Source organism: Piliocolobus tephrosceles, chromosome 3 (genome assembly GCF_002776525.5).
Source record: "Piliocolobus tephrosceles isolate RC106 chromosome 3, ASM277652v3, whole genome shotgun sequence".
In the NCBI taxonomy this organism is placed as follows: Eukaryota; Metazoa; Chordata; class Mammalia; order Primates; family Cercopithecidae; genus Piliocolobus; species Piliocolobus tephrosceles.
Window position 1 is genome coordinate 64,767,554 of NC_045436.1, and position 20,436 is coordinate 64,787,989.

Below are 20,436 nucleotides of genomic sequence, written 5' to 3' on the forward strand. Positions count from 1 at the left end.
TTTTTTTTTTTTTTTTTTTTTTTTTTTTTTTTTTTTTTTTTTTTTTTGTCATATGTGCTTCTAATCTGAGTTTTCTGTCTTGTTTTAAAGAACAAATAATCCACACTTGAAGTCCCTGGGTATCCTTTCTATTTCAGATCTACTCTACTCACACACACCCCATAGATGACCTTTCTTATGAATTTGCTTTTTATAAAATCTATGTAGTTTGACCATAAGGGGAGATATATAGGTATATACACATACTTGTTACAAACTCTAGTTTTGTACATTTTTTATTCTATAGCAACAGTTTTCAAACTTCCTTAATACATTTACAGACAATTTTCTTTTACAATAACACAAAACAAGTCAAATGCTTGGTGATTAATCACAGATGTGTTCAGTCTGTACACTGGAAACCAAAACAGTAAGAAAAACTGAAGAAAAGTAAATGGAGGAGTATATGATTTTTATGGATTAGAGGATTCAATATTGTAAACAGGCTAATTCCCACAAAATAACCTATAGATTCAATACAATCCTAACAAAAATCCCAGTTGGACTGTTTGGACATTCAGTCTCTTACAATACCTTACATCATATAGTCCCTGGAAGCTCCACCATACCTTCAGAAGAAAATGAGAGTGAAACAAGCAAATATTATATTAATATTTCTTTGAAAATAATTTTGACCTCACAGACCCCTTGGAAAGTTCTCAGGGTCTTCTAGGGTCCTCATACCACACTCTGAGAAACACTATCTATCCATTCCCTTGCTCGCCTACTTTACCATTTCACACTTCTGTCTTCTCAACCTCTAATATTTCCCTGCCCACCTTCCAACCCTTACTCTTAGCTGTTAACTTGTCTTCCTATATAATAAAAAGTAAATAAAATAGCATATATATATACATATAATAAAGTAAATAAAAATAAATAGCATATACACACAGACATATATATTTAGAAGAGAACATTTACACATTTACTGGAACATCTACTGTACTAACCCTCCTGCATTTATATCTACATAGTCTGCCTTACATTAACTATGGTTGTAGAGTATGGATCTACACTCTAACTGTGGTTAAACTATCCATGCTCCTTTTCCATTCACTTATTTACCAGATCCCATCCCATCTCACTTACTCAATGACATATTTAAGCACTGTACCCTTTCCCATCATTATTCAAATATCCCATACTAGTACCCTTTTTAAAACACTCCCCCAACCTATATCATTCTTCAGTTACTACTCAACCTCACTGTTCCCTTTGACAGTAAATTCTTCAAAAAATTCTGCCTATCTTTAGTATTGTTTCTTTCATACATTCATGATCCTATTAGAGTATAATCAAGCTTTATTTTCCACTCTGTAAGTATTCCGAGACCTCCATGTTGCTAAATCCAGTGCTCAATACTCAACGCAGCAGAAATATCTTACATAACTTATCTCCTGCTACCCACTCCCCACCCCACCCCACTTGTAGCAACACTTTCTTCACTTTCTCACTTGGTTCTCTCCTCTTATACCAGCAACTTTTTCTTCATATGTTACCAACCGTATTAGTCTATTTAGTGTTTCTATAACAGAATACCTAAAGCTGGGTAATTTTTAAAGAAAAGAGGTTTGTTTGGCTCATAACTCTGGTTGCTGGAAAATCCAGGAGCATGGTGTTAGTATCTGCCTGGCTTCTGATGAGGGCCTTGTGCTATGTGACAGCATGGCAGAGAAGTGGAAGGGGAAGCAGGTGCATGCAAAGAGAACTCACACTAGAGGCAACCTCACTTTATAATGTACCTGCTTTCTTGGGAATTCATCAATTCCCTGGAGATCTAATCTAAAGAGAGACATATTAATCTACCTTAATAACCTATTCACCTCTTAAAGAGACCACCTCCCAACATTGCTATACTGAGAATTTAGCCTCCAACATGAATTTTGGCAGGAACACTCAACCATAGCACCAACCTTTGATTTTGAAATACATCAGGGTTAAAATCTTGGCTTTTCTTTGTTTACATTTGCTTCTTACATAAAGCTCATTAATGGCCTTAATTATCAACTGTGTCTCAGTGGACCCAATTTTATTTATGCAGCCATGACCTCTTCTCTGAATCTAGACCTATAAATCTAACTGCTTACTCAACTTCTTTGCTTCGATTTCTAGTGTTGAACATGTTCAAAATTAGACTTCTGACTTCCATCCCACATCTTGCTGCTCCCTTAGTCTTTTCGTTTTTAGTAAATAGCAATTTTATCCTTCTGAGGAAACCAGTAAGCACCAGTGCAGTAATTGAAGGGAGAGACAATGGTGCTTGGATTTGATTTGCTGAAGTATCAATGCAAGTGAAAAGTGTACCCTAATTTATGTTTCAAGATTGATATGACATATTAGATGTGGGGTGTGAAAAAGTATTGAGATCCTCAAATTACTTTTATGCCAGTTATGTCTATCAATATGTGTTTGCTATATTTGAAATTTAGACTGATAAAATTTAAATACAGTCATATATTTAATCATTACATGTTAATATAAATAACATTTAAATAAAGGGATAACTATATTCTCCAAAACAAAAATAAACTTAAAAGAATGGCATTGTTTTTCATGTTTTGCAAATCTTTTTAATTTTAGTTTCTGTTGAAAAGTTTCTTAAAGTGTTATTTTTTCTCCTTTGGAGATAATGCCTTTTTTCTCTGGCTCCTTTTAAGGGTTTCTGTCTTTGGATTTCTGGCATGACATGCCAAAATGTGGTTTCTTTGTATTTTTTCTATTTTATATTTATTGAATTTCTTAAATCTGTGGATTGATGCTTTTCATAAGTTTGGAAAAGCCTTAATCTATTACTTCTTCAGATCGTATAGTGTCTCTAGTTTATTCATTCTTTTTCTTTGGGGACCACAGTTGCATGTATGTTGTACCTTTTAACTGTGTTCCACACATCTTTTTCATTTTTTCTGTTTTTCTTTTATCTGTGCTTCAGTTTGGGTATTTTCTATCAACTAGTTTTGCATTTCTAATCCTGTCTTCTGTTCTAATGAGAGTGGTGTTGAATACATTCAGGGTTCCTAATGTCAAATATTATATATTTTTTAGTTCTAGAATGGAATTTTATTTCATTATTTTTATAGGTTACATTTTTAAATTATAATTCTTTCAGTTATCTATTTTGATCCATCTACTCAACTTTCTTGAACATATTATTTATGGTTATTTTAGTTTATACTAACTAAAGTATTTGGATTATTCCTCTGCATCTATTATCTCTTTTTTCTCTAGATTATCAATCTATAATCCTGACTTTTTTCTGTTTAATAACTTTTTATTTTATGTCTGATAGTGTGTTAAATGATTGTAGATTTCCAGGTGATGTCTTTTATCAGAAAAGGCTAATTAAAACAAAGAAACAACAACAAGAAAACCTTGGACAGGTAGGGTGAGGGGCTGATGCAGTCAGGCATTAAGCTGGGCTGGTACTTTTTTATAATATTACTAAGATCCTTGGGTTATTTCTGTTATTTTTATGTGGTTCGCTTAAGCTTTTGGTTGGAGAGTCAGAAGAGCCTTTTCAGCTCTGAAAGACCCTTGGTAATTCAGTTCTTCCCCGCAACATAAGAAATTATGTTTAGCTCTTTAGCTTCCTGCCCCTTATACCTTCAAATTCTTGCAAATCTCCTGAGTTACATGCTTAAAGTAAGCACCTTCCCTTTAGCAGAATTTTGTTTCCAAGATACTATGAGAGATTTCATATTGGGTTTTAGATGCAGTTGGCCAAGTTGCCCAGCTTTTTAAGCATGACCCAGAATTTAAGTAAACGTGCGTTGAAGAACTTCAGTCTTGTGTTCAGGACACCACACATTTGCACTTTGCTTTATAAAAGGAATATAACTGACTTCTTGAAAGTTTTGCTGGTTTGGTTCTCCTGTAGAGTCCCTCAGGGTGAGCCAAATCTGATTCTTAGTCTGTAACTAAAATCAGTATAGGCCTCCCAAATTAGCAAATAACCCCTGAGAAGAAATTAGCAAGTCATTCTTTTGCTCACTTTGGAAGAGCCTCCTATCTTCTGAAACTCTAATTCATCTTACCTTCTTGCTTCAACAAACCCTCTCATATCTTGAAAAATATAAATTTTGTATTTTATTCATTTTTTTCTAGTTCGTGCAATGAAAGTTTTGGGGTGCTGCCACCTACTACATTTTATCTGGCAGTAGAAGTTCCTATAAACAAGATTTCTCTGGCTCTTTCCGATTTTATTGGATTTGTACCTTTGTGAAATAATTTTTTTAAAAAAATTAATTTTATACTTATTACAAATACATTTTCTTTTAATTCTTTAGGAGTTTTATAAATTAATTTGGATATGAATTCATATTCTGATCATTGATTTTGTTGCTGTCTTTCTGGGCGTTGTAAGTTTTGTAATTTTTTTCACTCTCTTTTGGATTTCCTCTCTATTACCATTTCTACCTGTTTGCTCTTCCTGCTCTGTCTAATTGTTATTATTTGCCTCCACCATTCCCCATCCCCAGTATGATCCTGAATGAGGGCTAAAAATTGAGATATGAAGTTCTTACTCCAAGCTAATACTAACGATTTTGTAAATTCAGTCACTGACCCATGATCTTTTTAGGTTCAGTTCCTGTCTCCATTGAGACTAACTTTATGTGCTCCCTGCTGCTTCTTAAAAGCCATAGCCCTGGGTGGTAGCCAGCAGTGCTTTTTGTTTCATCTTTCTTTCATTATTAATAGGGCATGCCCTAGCTCCAGTTCCTAGTTCCAAACTAAGCCTGAGTCCTGTTGCTAGAAGTGGGAGAACTTGTATTCCGTTTACTTCCATCAGCAAATCTCTAGGTTGCCTTGCATACTTTCTTGGCAAGCTAGAGATTTTGTCTTGTTATACTTCTTTTTCATTTCTGATACTTTGAAATGTTTATCTTATTCTTGACTGGCTATATTTTTCTTTTTATTTTCAATTCCATATTTTCTTGCTGTGTTTTAACAAAGGGGAGACAGTTCATAAAAGCATGAAATTACTATGCCTTAGTCCAAAATTCAGAGACAAATTGTGTTCTACATTTGGGCCAAACTCCTGGACTAATTTTAAGTATCAATTTTACTTACTAGTTTTTTATCCTGGTAAACGCATAGATAATATTTGTTCCCCGATCGAAAGTATTAATTGTATTGCCTGATTTTTTTTTTTTTTTTTCCTGTTCCACTTGCTTTACTTTATAGGATGGGTAATTTTGCTCCTAAGAAAAGAAGGTCTAGGTTTGTTTTCCCAAAATAAGACAAGATATATTGAGTAAGAATTGTTAGTGCTTTACTTTTTCTACTTGTCATCTTATATAAAAATATATTTTTAATACCTGGCTTTTTGCAAGAATTTAATCATTTGGTTAACAAAGTGATAGGCAGATGTGTCAGCATATACTCACCAACTATTTTAGAAAGTTTAGTTTCTAGATGAAATTTAGCATCAAAACAAATCTCATTACTATTTATTTAAATTTAGCATCAAAACGTGCATTTGTAGTTTACGTTCTAGGTAGTAATGAGATTTCAGGCTTCAGAATTCAGAATGGATAAACTACTAATGTTAGATATAATTTAATTTTTTAAATCCCATAAATATCAAGGTAACTGGTAATAAATGTAGAAAAAAATATGGATATTTACAATTGAAAACCATTAAATTGGAGAATATTTTGGATTAAAAATCATGATTCTGCATTTAGCATAGTATAAGGGATAATTGAATAAAATGAAACTTGTCAGAGCAGTCTTCAGATATACAGAAAAAGTATTCTGATACATCACAAGTAATTATAGATCCAGATTTAGTGAATTCGGGAGCTGTAGGTAATTAGACCCTTGATACTAATTATATAATAATTTCAGCAAAATTATTTCAAACACCTGCCATCTATTGATTTTTCTGGAATTGCAGTATTGAGATAAGTGATTTTTAGTAAAGAATTTGTAGCAAACAAACAGGAATGTTTAATACCCTCAGGAAAGTGAAATTTGAAAAGAGGCATATTCAGTTAGAAGACCTTAAACATTGCAATATTATTTCTTCCGCAAAAATATTTTCAGCTAATTTAATTGCTAAAAAATTAGCATCACTTTCCTGGTTTAGCCAGGTTTTAAGAACTTCCTTGTTTAATATTGGACCACGCTCTTATCTTATACTCTTTGATATTTTCAGAAGCAATTTAACACAATAATTAAGAAGAGAAACTTTGAAATGAAGAGATTCTATTTGTTCTTCTGCCATTTACTACTTGTCTCACTTAGCAAACTACTTACCCTCAAAACCTTTGTTTCTTCATCTGTGAAATGGAAGTGATAGTAGTACCTAATTTACAGGATTTGGGTGAGGAATAAATGGGTAAATCCATAAAGATCGTGCTTCTACATATTCTAGGCATAAATGTCAGTTTGTGTCTTAGTCCATACAGGCTGCTAAAACAAAATGCAGTAGTCTAGGTAGCTTATAAGCAACAGTGTTTATTTCTTTAGGTTCTGGATGCTGGAAAGTCCAAGCTGAAGATATGGGCAGATTTGAAGTCTGGTCAGGTCCTGTTTCTTTGTTCATAGATGGCACCTTCTTGCAGTGTTGTGCCATCACATGGTATAAAAGGGATGAGCTAGCTCTCTGGGGTCTCTTTTAGAACATTAATACTATACATGAAGTTTCTGCCCTCATGACTTAATTGCCTCCTACAGGCCCTGCCTCTTGTACCAGCACATTGGGGGTTAGGATTTTAACGTGAATTTTGGGAGGGGCTCAATTTAAACATAGCAGGATGATTGTGTTTATTTTCCATTTTTATATTTATCTTGACTTCCTGAAGAAGAAAATTAATCAACATACATTACACATGTATTTAATTTAAAAGACAAATGCATTATATCCCCCCAACCATTACCTCCCTCCAGAAAGCCAAATTGCTTTAAAATATTTACCAGTTAAGTCACTTTACAAACATGTATTTCAGTGTCTATATACTGAGTGTTTAGTACTTGAGAGTTTTGGTTCATTATCCATTTCCGAATGCAAAGCAACATTAATTAATACAAGTTGAGTATACCTTATCCAAAATATATGGCATCAGAATGTTTCAGATTTTGGATATATGTTTTGTTTGATTTTGGAATATTATCATATACGTAATGAGGAATCTTGGGGATGGGACCTAAGTCTAAACATGAAATTCATTTATGTGCCATCTACACTTTATACATATAGCCTGAAGGTAATTTTTTTTTTTTATTTTTCCCTTGGGAACACAAATAAACTGTGTGTGGTATGCCTGCATTTTGACTTCGGCTTGTCCCATGACGTCAGGTGTGGAATTTTCCACTTGTGTTATCATGTCAGTGCTCAAAAAGTTTAAGACTTTGGAGCATTTTGGATTTGTATTTCAGATTTTTGGAATAGGAATGCTCAACTTGTGTACTGTTTTCAAGTAGAAATCAGTGATCAGTAATTTGGGATTGCTGTTGCATTAGTTTTCTCTTCTGCCCTAATTTTAGGACCTTTCACTAGAGGCACACAGTTTTTCCCAGATAAAAGTATATTTTTCATCCATATTGCACTGTTTGTAGGAGACTTTTATTTAGTACTTTGGAGTATGGTAAGAATAGACTAATACTGCAAAAATAGATGGGAAGATATAAATGTTTTGTAGGTACAAGTGTAAGATACAGCATACACATTTTAAAAAACACAAATTATGTAAGAATAAATTTAAGAAAGTAACCTATATGAAGGGAAATTTTTGCAGTAAGCCCTGTATTATGATTCTCCAGAGAAACAGAGCCATATATGTATTTAAGGAGATTTATTGTAAGGAATTGACTCTCACAATTTTGTGGCTAAGAAATCCTAAGACCTATAGTCAACAAGCTGCAAACCCAGGAGAGCCACTAGTTTCATTTCCGTGGAGTCCGGAGGCCTGAGAATCAGGAGAGCTAATGGTGTAAATTCCATTATGAAAGCCAGCAGTCTCAAGACCCAAGAAGAGCTGATTTTTCAGGTCCAAAGGCAGAAAAGGACTGATGTCCCACCTCATGTAGTCAGGTGGAAGGGTTAGCCTTTTGTTGTATTCAATCCTTGACTGGATGAAGGCCACCACCCACATTAGGAAGGACAATCTGCTTTACTCAGTCTACCCATTCAAATGTCAATTTCATGCAGAAACACCCTCACAGACATACCTGGATTAATACATGACCAAATGTCTGGGCACCGTGTGGCCCAGTCAAGTTGACACATAAAATGAACCATCACAAGCACCTAGGAGCTGAATGCAAGCCAACAGTGGACTGTTGTTTTTGTTTAATCTTAAAGACATGACACTGGAATGAATAAGCACTGTTTTGTATATCAATAATGAAATAAACCCATTCATTCATTCATTCCATAAATATTTATAAGTCATCCACTTTGTGTGAAGTTCTGTGCTAGCTGCTGGAAATGCAGTGGTGAATAATATGTAGGTGGTTCCTTCTCTCCCAAAGTTTTTGAAAGTGGATGCTAAACCGCCAATTCCTTAGTTACTTGATTAATTACACTTGTTATAAGGGCTTTCAAGGATGTTGTAGGCATGTATACATAGAGAACTTGACCTAGTTTGGGTTGTTGGGTGAGGAATGTCAGGAAAGACCTTTCTGAATGAGTGATATTTAAGCTGATCTCTAAAGAATAATAAAAACCTTGAAGTGAGGAGGAGTGGAAATTATAATAGGTAAGGGACCAGCATGTATGAAGGTTCTAAGGCCAAAGGGAGGATCTGTTTAAAGAACAAAGCGGAGGGCTGATGAGGTTAGAGAAATTGATAAGGCGCCAGTTGTTGATCAGATCCTGGAAAACAGAATCCTATAATTTGATTCAGCATCCTGGTAGGTCTAGATGGGCTTCACTGACTTCAGTGTTAATGATCTGATCTAAGAGCATTGGTCTGTTCAGAAGAACCTCAGAGTACCAACTGGAAAGAGGGCAACTCATTAACAATGACTTGCTCCATATTACACATATGAAGGACATAGTCTCCCGAGTTCTGAATATCCTGACTCCCTGGTAGTACCAAGCTGTGTCTTTTGCGTTTCAGTGAAACGTTAACAAGTAGTAATTTTGCGTTATTTTCAGTTTTCATACAGTAAAATTTACAGTTTGTAGAGTACAGTTTTATAATTTTGATACATGCATGGAGTCATGGATCCACCTAGTTGTGATACAGAGCAGTTCCATCACCCCAACAATTCCTACTTGCTGTCCTTTTTAGTAAACTCCTTCCCCCACTCTAACCTATGGCAAACACTGATGTAAATTTTATTCCTATAATAGTTTTACTTTTTCCATGTGTCGTATAAATGCAATAGTATGTGCAGCCTTTTGGAACTGGGTTCTTCAACTTAGAAAATTCATTTAGGATTCACCCATGCTGTTGCGTGAATCAATCCTAGTTTTTTTTTTTTTTCTTTTTTGTTTTTTCTCTCATGACTGAGTGATACTCTGTTGTATGGATATGCCACAGTTAGTTCGTCCCTTCACCAGTAGAAGATCCTGTATGCTGTTTCTAATTGGGGGATTATAAATAAAGCTGCTGTAAACATTTATGTCATTTATGTACAGATTTTCGTGTGGCCATATATTTTCAGTTCATTTTGGTAAATACTTAGAAGTGGGATTGCTGGGTCATGCAGTAGGTGTATCTTTAACTTTTTTGGAAACCTGCCAGACTTTTTCCAAAGTGGTTGTACCGTTGGAAATGGCTATGTCATTGTTCTCCACCAGCACTTGATGTTGTCTAGGGTTTTACTTTATTTGCACAATTCTAATAGGTGTCTAATGGTATCACACTGTGGTTTTAATTTGAAATTCTCTGACTGATGATGCTGAGCATGTTTTTGTGTTTATTTGACACCCCTCTGTCTTCCTGTCTAAATTGTCTATTTTAATCTTCTGCCCATTTAAAAACAATTTTTGTTTTCTTAGTGTTTTGAGAGTTATTTATGTATTCTGAATATGAGCCTTAGTCAGAAATTTGCTTTACAAATATTTTCTGCCAGTCTTCAGCTTTTCTGTTCATAATCTTAACAATGTCTAACAGCTGTAGCTAATTTTGATAAAGTCAAGTTTTCAATTTTTTTTTTCCTTGATGGATCCCGCTTTTGGTGAAGTATCTAAAAACTCTTTACCTAACTCAATTTTACAAAGATTTTCTCCTGAAAGTTTTATAATTTTATGTTTTACACTTAAGTTTATGATCTGTGTTGAGTAAATTTTTGTGTGACGGGGTGAGATATATGTATTGAAGTTCGTCTTTTTTGCATTTGGGCATCCAGCTTGTCATTGTTCAGCAAAAAAAACCAAAACAAAACAACAACAACAACAACAAAAACCTGCCTTTCTCAATTGAATTACCTTTTCAACTTTGTGAAAAATCATGTTCCTATATTTATGCTGCTGTTTCCAGAATTTTTATGTATTTGTCTTTAACAAATACTTAACAGACTGCCTTGATTGCACTAGCTTTAATAGTAAATCTTAAAATTGGGTAGTGTGAGTCCTTCAACTTTGTTTTTCTCTTTCAGAAGTGTTTCCTTTATTTTAGTATTTTATAATTAATTTTTGAAGCCACATACTGTATGTCAAACAACTGGAAAATAGTTGTAAATAGTCTTTACCTGGAAATGGGCCTACTTTTTGTTTTCTGTAGGAGGCTTTAATGTGGAGGAGAGGTGAGTTAAGCTAGTCAGGAGTCACAACATTTGATATTTGTTGTTGCTGTGGGTACCCTCAGTGTACCTCTGACCTCAAATCTTCTAATAATATGTTGTATTTAGGGCAGGGGCTGATTTTCCGGGTGGATTTTTTCAATATCTACTCTACCTTCAGCTCTCAAATTCTTCTCTTCTGCAGCTCTCTCAGCAGTGAGGGCAGAGAATGGGGACATATTCTGTTTTTCTGATAAAGATTATGTTATACCTCTTGATCTGGGGTGAGGTCTTCTGATTCTGCCCATCCCCTTGCTGTAGACTGCAGTGGATTTCACTTGTTCCTCAAGGACAAGTAATGCTTATTCCATTCTTCCCCACCCACTCCTCCTTAAGGCTTTTCCATAGGGGTCATATGGGAGAAGAACCTAGACTGGCGGCGGGGCTTTATTCCATACTTTTCCCAGCCAGGGTGATTGCTGTATTTTTTGAAGCCCTAAGGGATCAGTAGAGAAAAGGCAGCAAGAGAGTGTGAATGCTGTTTATCAGTGGCCCCAGGGGCTCCACATTCTGTCTGTAATTCACAATTTTTTTCCTACTAGCTTGTCTGAGGTGTTTTGTTAAAAGGCTAGGAGGTACACTCTTCCTGTTACTCTATTTCTGAACAAGTGAGGAAGAAAGTGAACTGAAACCTGATGTTTCACAGAAACAGTTTTAACTCTGAAGACACTTTTTACATGTTCAATCTATTCATCTATCTATCTAATAGTACATTCCTTATAATTTATTTATAGTAGCTTTAAAAGGTCATCAATCTCCTAAGAAAAAGGCAGTAAGTAAATTCATTGTATCAAAGGAAAAGAACAATGGATGTCTTTCATTTCAGAATTTTGGCAGCCTTTCTGCCAGGAAATCAAGAGTGTCACCACAAAAACTATAACTATGTGAAGTACTATATATGTTAATTAGTTAGAATTAGGCCTTCCTCAACGTATATCTACTTCAAAACATCATGTTATACATGGTAAATACATATAATTTTATCTGTCATTTAAAAAAAAATTAAGTAAATCAATAAAAGGCTAGCTACAGAAGGATGATCTTGGCATTCCTCATTTTCAAGACAATTGAAAATGGGGGAAAAACTAACTCAAAGATTTTAAATTGAATTAACAAAAAATTAAGAATGTAATAAATATTGGCTCAATATTAATGAAGGTAAGATATGTAGAACATTTAGTTAAGATACACATGCAAAGTCAAACCCTGTATCATACTGTTGCTTTTTTTTTTTTTTTTTTTTTTTTTTTTTTTTTTTTTTTTTTGAGACGGAGTCTTGCTCTGTCGCCCAGGCTAGAGTGCAGTGGCCGGATCTCAGCTCACCGCAACCTCTGCCTCCTGGGTTCACGCCATTCTCCTGTCTCAGCCTCCCGAGTGGCTGGGACCACAGGCGCCCACCACCTCGCCCGGCTAATTTTTTGTATTTTTAGTAGAGACGGGGTTTCACCGTGTTAGCCAGGAGGGTCTCGATCTCCTGACCTCGTGGTCCGCCCGTCTCGGCCTCCCAAAGTGCTGGGATTACAGGCTTGAGCCACCGCGCCCGGCCATACTGTTGCTTTTAAATACGGTGTTATCTTTGTATGATTGTGATAACAACTGTCATTACATTATCTCTTTTGGAATAATAATAATATACATGTATGTAATTATTCACAAATACAGAAAAGTCTGTTTTAGACTGTCTAAATTGTTTTGTGTATACATACTTTGGTGGGATTTTCATTTTACAAATGATAAAATGTTACCTAATAGAAAAATGTAAATCTGTGTATCACTTGGTATAGATATCCCCAAATATATCTTTTGAAATAATTGAAAGGGAACTTAATATGGGAATTCTGAGTTTATTAAATTTTTAATCCTTTGTTTTAAAGTAACAAAACTTTTTCCATTTCCAATGGATGTGTGAAGCAAATTTATTGAGTGTTTATCATGTGCTAAGAGTGGATTTGAGTGCTGGGAAACTTAACAGTGCACAAGATAGGCATAGTTCCTGCCCTCCTGGAGCCTGCATAATAGGGCAAGGAGATGTGGAGGTGTGCAGGAGCTTCACTCTCAGCCTTATAACACAAGCAGTACAGAAGTAACCCAACAAGTTAATCTAAGAATGTGATAAATGCTACAAAGAAACAATTGCAGGAACAGTAATGGTGATGAGGGCTGCTTTAGATATGGTGGTCAGAGAAGGCTTATTTCAGGAGTGAAAGTTGTGCTGAAATAAGAAATACTGCCTAGGGGAAGAAGCTTTCTTGACAGAAAAAATCTCAGTGTTAGAAATAGGTGCTGAATGGGAAAAAAAAAAGAAAAAAAAAGCTTGGTGTTAAAACAAAGGAAGACAATGTGCTAAAACAAAAAAGAGGACTTAGGAATGAATCCTATCTGCTTTTAACATGATGAAGACCATTTTAAATAGTACTGGGAAATAGCTTCAAGGCAAGAAAGTGAATGAAAAGCTCTATGTGTTTTGAAACTATGAGAGACCTATAATCCCAAACCTCAATATTATGTGAAAGTGAATATCAAATTGAGATGCAAAGCTGGCAAACCATTATTCGTTGAAATAAGTGCATATTCTGATGAATATCAAGAGGACAAAAGCTCTCATTTGATCCCAGGGAGATAAGTTATAGACTTAATGCTAGAAGTTTCCTGGACCCAGATAAGCATATAGAAAGAATGAAGAGCGCAGGGCAGAATGAGTCACACAGATGAGCCCTGTATGTGCAGGAGGAAAGTATTGAGTGTAGTATTTGGTGTAGTAAAAGGTATTGGGTGTAGTAAACTCTACGGGTTGTGTACATCCCTACAGCTTTTGATCTTAATTGACTGGGGAGAAGTCCAAGCTCAAATAAATTGTTTATACCTATAACTCTGATGCATAAGGAGACTTCTTACCAGCCTGGACACTGTATACACTCAACTTGTAATTGCTGATCCAGAAAGAATTTACTCAAAAAGAGCTATCACAGGATACGTAAAATACATCTCAAGAAAAAATGGGGAAGGAATGTGAAAAACAGGGCACAAGAAACACCATAAAAAATGTTTCCATCGAACAAAAGGAATCTGTGACCAAATATATTGCCTTAAATGAAAACAATGAGTGATTGCGTGAGTTAAACAGTTGCATGAAGCAGAGATGTTAACTGCTTGGAAAAGAGTTGGTGAAACAACAGAATGAGATGGAACATAGCAAAAATCTTTTCTTATTAGCACTGAACTGGGAAATCCCCTCAGAAATGTGACATAAAACTTAGAAGCTATAAACGGAAAACAGTAAAGACTGATGTGTTATCTATATAAAAGTAAAAAAAAGAAAAAAGAAATTGTACATGTCCAAGAAAAACCTTTCAAAAAGTCAAAAGAAAAATGACAAGTGGTGGAAAAAAATTGTATTACATACAACAAACAATTTCTTTTTTTCTTTTTTTTTTGAGATGGAATCACACTTAAAGAGTGCCAATAAGAGAAAAATTAGTAGTCTTTGAGGAAATGGGTAAAGTGTATGAAAACACAATTTAAAGAAAAAGAAATGTGATTCCTAGGCATGTGAATATGATTGCCCTTATGGTAAGGAATTATAAATTAAAAACATAAAGGGGTACATAAATAGAAGGGATATGTTCTAATATTCAATAATACAATAGAGAAAGTTAATAATTTATTGCATTTCAAAATAGCTAGAAAAGAAGAATTGTAATGTTCTTAATACACAGAAAATATAAATGTTTGAGGTAATAGGTACCACGATTACCCTGATTTGATCATTACACATTGCATGTAGGTATCAAAATACCACATGTGCCCGCAAAATATGTACAATCATTATATATTATAATATATAGTATATATTAATATATATATAATATAGTTTTTTTCACTATAGTGAGGATGCCATTTTTCACCTAGCTGTAGAAAAAGTAAATAACATTAATCACTATTATGGAGGGGCTAGGAAAATACCTAGTGTTACATAGCTGTTGCCTATGTGTGTATAAATATATATATTACCTATATATGTGTGATAAATATGTACACACACGTTACATATGAGTGTATATATACATTATATGTGTGTGTATATATATGTATGTGTGTATGTGTGTGTGTGTATATATATAATTTATAAGGGGAGCATCACTTTGGCAATATCTATCAAAATATACATGAAGGTGCCTCTTAATCTGACAATTCTATTCCTAGTAATATATCCTACTGACATGCATGTACATTACAAAATAATGTGGACAAAAACATGATAAATTTAAACTGTACTCTATCAGCAACTACATTAAGTGTAAATGATAAATATCTTAATTAAATGATAGAATTTGAGTAAAAATACAAGATTTAATTATATGTTGCCTATAACAATTACACTTCACATATAAAGAGGCAAATAGCTTAAATATAAAAGAATAGAAAAGTATATACCATGCTAACCCTAATTAAAAGAAAGGTGGTGTGCCTACGTTAATATCAAAGTAGATTTTGGAGCAAAGAATATTACCAGGTATAAAGAGAGTCATTTCCTAATGATACAGGGGCCAGTTTCTTAAGAGGATATAACAATCATAAAATTTGTACATCTTATAACAGAAATTCAAAATATAGGATGCAAAACTAACACTATTTTAAGAAGTAGACACTTATATTCAACTATTTTAACACTCTCTTTTTAACAATTCATAGAGTAAATAAACCAAAACTCAATAAGTACATAGGACACTTGGACAATACTGTTACCAAATGAACCTAATTGTCAATTGCGGAACAGTCTGCCCAGCAACAACAGTATATACATTCTTTTTAAGTGCATACACAGCATTAGGATAGATATACTGTGGGCCATAAAATAAGTCACAATAAATTTGAAGCTATGGAAGTTAATAACGAAACATGTTACCTGATACAATTGTATTAAACTGTGATAATACAGATAAAAATAACTGGGACATTCTCAATTATTTGAAAGCTATATAGCTTACTTCTAAATAATGGATGTTTTAAAGAAGAAATCAAAGGGAAATTATTTTTAAGTGGATGATACTGAAAATGCTTAGAGGGAAATTAACAGCATTAAAGGATTATATTAGAGGAGAAAGAAAGTATGAAAAATGACTTCAATTTCCACTATAAGAAACTAGGTAAAGAAGAGCAGATATCCTGGAATAGGCAATAGAAAGGAGATAATCACTAAATCCTACTAATATTACTCACCAAATTTCTTTCAAATCTGTCTACTTTTTGCTATCCCCACAGCTACTAATGTATAATTTACTTTCTCACCTCATAGTGGGTAAGAGTGGAGACTAGGGTGACCCCCACTATGATGTGCCCAGGACTAGGGGAGAAGACTGGGAAGAGGCGGGGCTGGGTCCTGAGACAGTGCTTGAAGCTGGGAATGTCCCAGGCAAACCAAGATGGATGGTCCCCTTTGTGTAGGTTTTGAAACCAGACCTTGGACTTGAATCCCTTTCTTATCACTTACAAAGTAACAAGTGACTGATCCTCTTGTGGCTTGATTACCTTTCCTGGAAATGAGTATTATAATAGTACCTACCTTAAATAATTAATGTGAGAGGCCGGGCTTACGCCTGTAATCCCAGCACTTTGGGAGGCCGAGGTGGGCGGATCACGAGGTCAGGAGATCCAGACCATCCTGGCTAACACAGTGAAACCCCATCTCTACTAAAAATACAAAAAAATTAGCCGGCCGTAGCGGCGGGCGCCTGTAGTCCCAGCTACTAGGGAGGCTGAGGCAGGAGAATGGCGTGAACCCGAAGGCGGAGCTTGCAGTGAGCCGAGATCGCGCCACTGCGCTCCAGCATGGGGGCAGAGCGAGACTCCGTCTCAAAAATAAAAATAAATAAATAAATAAAATAAAAAAAATAATAATTAATGTGAGAATCAGATGAGTTAATGGATGTGTGAAGTACTTAAAGCATATAGAGCACTGAATTTAAGTTGGCAGCGATGGCCTTGGTGATAGTGGTAGTTCTGGATGGAGATTTTTTTTTCTAAGTTCTAAGCATTGGCCTCATATGTCGCTCTTTCCTTCTGGACTTACCTACATCAGATTTTCCTTCACATATACCAGAGTTAATCAATTTTCTGCTTAAAATATTTCAGTGGCTCCTTAATACGCTTAGGGCAAAGCCCACAATTTATTATAATATCCAGCATTTACTCATTTTCATGATTCTCGTAATTCTTTCTTCCGTACTTCACTGGTTTTTCTCTTCTTTAAGCCTTTGCATATGCTGTTGCCTCAACTAGATTTTCTTTCCTGTGTCCTCCAGCCGTTTCTCCTGACTAAACAACTCCTGGCTTATTACCTTACCAACCTCAATTCCCAATTTCCCCGACCTCTCCTCTACACTTTCCCCCTATCAAAAGTAACTTAAGATGGCTTCCTGTGTGCTATATCTGAAGTGGTACTTATTATGTACATTATTCTAGTATATTGTGTTCTATATGTATTGTACTATATGACTAAGTTACTGATTTTTCATCAGCCATCTTTGTGCTCATAATGGACAAAATGTATGTGTAAGATACAATAGTGTAGGTTTTCCCAAACTTAGCATGTTCCTTGCCAGGATTACCCCACCTTCCCTCTACCCTTCTGTATCAGTGTGATTGGTTCCTCATAACTTAGTTCATGTTGAGCACCTAATATATGAATATTATTCTGACATTCTCTTCCTTCCCTACCTAATGCACTTCAGTTAGTCATTTCTACTTGTTAGCAGTTTTACTACTTTTTCTCATAGCACTGAGACCACTGCATTGCAGTTCATTGATTTTCCATTCTAGCTTGCAACAATGTCAAGTCTGTAGGTTCTACTGTGGGCACTGTGCTAGGTTTTGGGGCTACACTGATGAGCAAAACCAGTTTAGTCTCTCTTCTCTTGATGCTTACAGCTAAAGAGAAATTAAAAAAAAAAAGACATTAAATAATTAAATATAAAATTGAAAATTTGGTAGTGGAGTGGAAAAGAACTGTATTTGACATTATGAAAGCATGTAATAGGGATTTGACCTCGAGAAGGTTACTCTCAAAATTGAAGATAAACTATATGAAGAGAGACAGGAAGTGCATGCCAGGCAGAGGAAACTGCAAATGAAAAGGCCCACGTGTAATCGCATCTCATGAAGTCATTGAAAGAAGGCTAGTCTGGCTGGAATAACATTGGAAGTGACCCTGGCTGCAGTAGAAACTCACAAGAGGGGAGCTGTTGGAGGCATGTAGATTGTTAGGGTAGCCCAGGTAAAAGAGATGAAGAATTGAGGTAGTTTGGCCTACGGTGATGATGATACTGGATATATGAGATTTTTTTTAAAAGGAATATTGATTCTTGCATGGTGATAAATTAGATATTGGTGGCTATTACATTGAAAGACTAAGAAAACAGTTTTAGAAAACATTATTTGTAAGTTTCTGGTGTGCATAACTGGATGGATTATTTCCTCTTCACTGTTGTATCTGCTCAGAACCTTGTTGACCCCACAGCACACATCAAGTAAATATTTGTTGAAAATGAATGAGCATTGTTGTATTTATGAAAAAGTTATATTCAACTGCAATATAAGTTACATGCATAGGAAATGCATTAATTAATGGAATAAAGCATAATACTTTGTTATTTACTTTGCAATTTGAAAATACGTCAAATGGGATCTAGAATATAGTTCATCTTTGTAGTCTTTTAAAATAAAACTTGTGAAAGACGACCTTGTATAAACTGCAGTACTTTTGTGAGAAAAATGGTGATAAAATACTTCTAAATTCTACAGAACTCTTGATATTTTTCTTTTTATTAAGATGATCCCCAGAGTTTGTTTTGTTTTCCACTCTGCAGCACATTTTAGCTTTGTCATAAGGAAATCACACTTTTTATCACTGACTCAAAAGAATCAGAAAGGAAATTTTGAAATATAGTTTTCTTCAGTTCTGAATGCCTTTGTTAATTATGCTGAATTACACACCCGCACACACACACATTCTTTATTGTTCAAAATGCTGTAATTGGAAATACAAACTGTTTGGGACCAGTATTGTACTTAAAGTAAGGAATTGAAACTTGTATAATATTTTTTTCTAATACCTTATTTTATTCTTAAAGAATTTATAATTAATACTCTAATAGTTGAATAATAAATCTTATAGCCACTTAACATTCAAAATGCTCATGTGTATGTGTTTTACAGGTGTGTTCTACTCCCTCTACTGGGAATGAAGCCTCCCCAGCAAAGCCTATACCTGCTTGTTGATTCTGTTGATGAAGGGTGTAACATTACTGAAGGTGAACAAACGTCTACCAGCTTATCTGGGACTGTTGCAGAACTTTTAGCTGGTCACCATGAGTTCTTTCCACCATGGCTATTGCTTCTCTGTTCTGCCCGAAAGCAGAGTAAGGCTGTTACTAAAATGTTTACTGGTAAGCATAATTACGTACTGCCATTCTCAAATGCTTTTCATTAATGCACTAGTTTCTTAGAGGGAAAGGTATGCAGTTGAAGATCTGCATGTTGCATTTGCTCCTTCTATCAGCTATTCTCAACTGTGCCTTTTGAAATTTATATAAAAAAGCCTTAGCTTGTTTTTAAGATCATTTAAACATTACCTTTTTTTCAAGATTCTTTTCCTAAGTTCTTTAGTAAAGGTTAGGAGTATCTCATGCCATTATTTGCTGCTGTACATCTTGGGGCTGCATTTATTATGCTGTTGTATCATGATCAATTTAAACCTTTTTCTGATGTTTCAGATTACAGTCTATATAATATATAAAAGTACAATATCAGAGTTTCTTTTTCTTTTTTTTCTTTTCTCTTACTTTTTTTTTACTTTTTTTTATTTACTACCATAATAAAGTTGTGGTTACTCCTATTAGATTATGTAACACACTCCTCTTTGTCTTGTGGGAAAAAAAGGAGTGTAAAACAAGGACCTATCACAAGATATATAGTGTAATTGGAGAGACATTAATTAAGTTAATGGTTAATTGGTCATATAACTTTTGAGTAGTTCTATACATTTTACAGTATGTTGAAATCTTACTAGTTTGTTAAAATAATTTTCTGTAAGCTGCTTTATTTCTTCTTTCAGGTTGTCCCTCTTCAATTCCCTTGCTACTAATGGCAGCACTTTTGGTTTTCACATATGACATTCTTTTTTGTTGTTATTGATAAAAATGTAGTTGGTAAAAGTTTAGTAATTTAAATGACAATAGCTAACACTTATATAGCACTTAGTATGTCAGGCGCAGGTAAAGTAGAAGCCCCTTTTGGCCTGTGTCACCATTCTTTTCTTTTCCTCATTAGAGAAAACCAGTATTATTAACTCATTTTATATGCTTTCAGCTCATATTTTATTTTATGTATGTTGATAGTTTACATAAATGAAACACTGCATACACCACCTTAGCTTTTACCACTCACTAGCCATGTGACTTTACACAATTTATATTCTCTGTGCCTCTGTTTTGTTATTTATGAAATGAGGATTATAATATTACTTTTCTTATAGGATTTTTGTAAGGTTAAATGACAAATTACATATGAAACACTTAGGACAATGCCTAATACATAGTAAGTGCTTCAGAAATATATTGTTGCTGTTATTCTTATTTCTCTTTTTTTTTAGCAAACATTATT

The 20,436-nt window shown here is 34.6% G+C and overlaps 1 protein-coding gene across 1 annotated transcript in view; it reads left to right on the forward strand.

The window, feature by feature from the left end:
* ANKRD50 (ankyrin repeat domain 50) overlaps window positions 1-20,436 on the forward strand; it is a 46,154-nt gene that overhangs the window by 12,359 nt on the left and 13,359 nt on the right. The window contains exon 3 of the mRNA XM_023217566.2: window positions 18,991-19,220. Coding sequence (XP_023073334.1) covers window positions 18,991-19,220 — 230 coding nt within the window. The remainder of the gene's footprint in view (window positions 1-18,990; window positions 19,221-20,436) is intronic.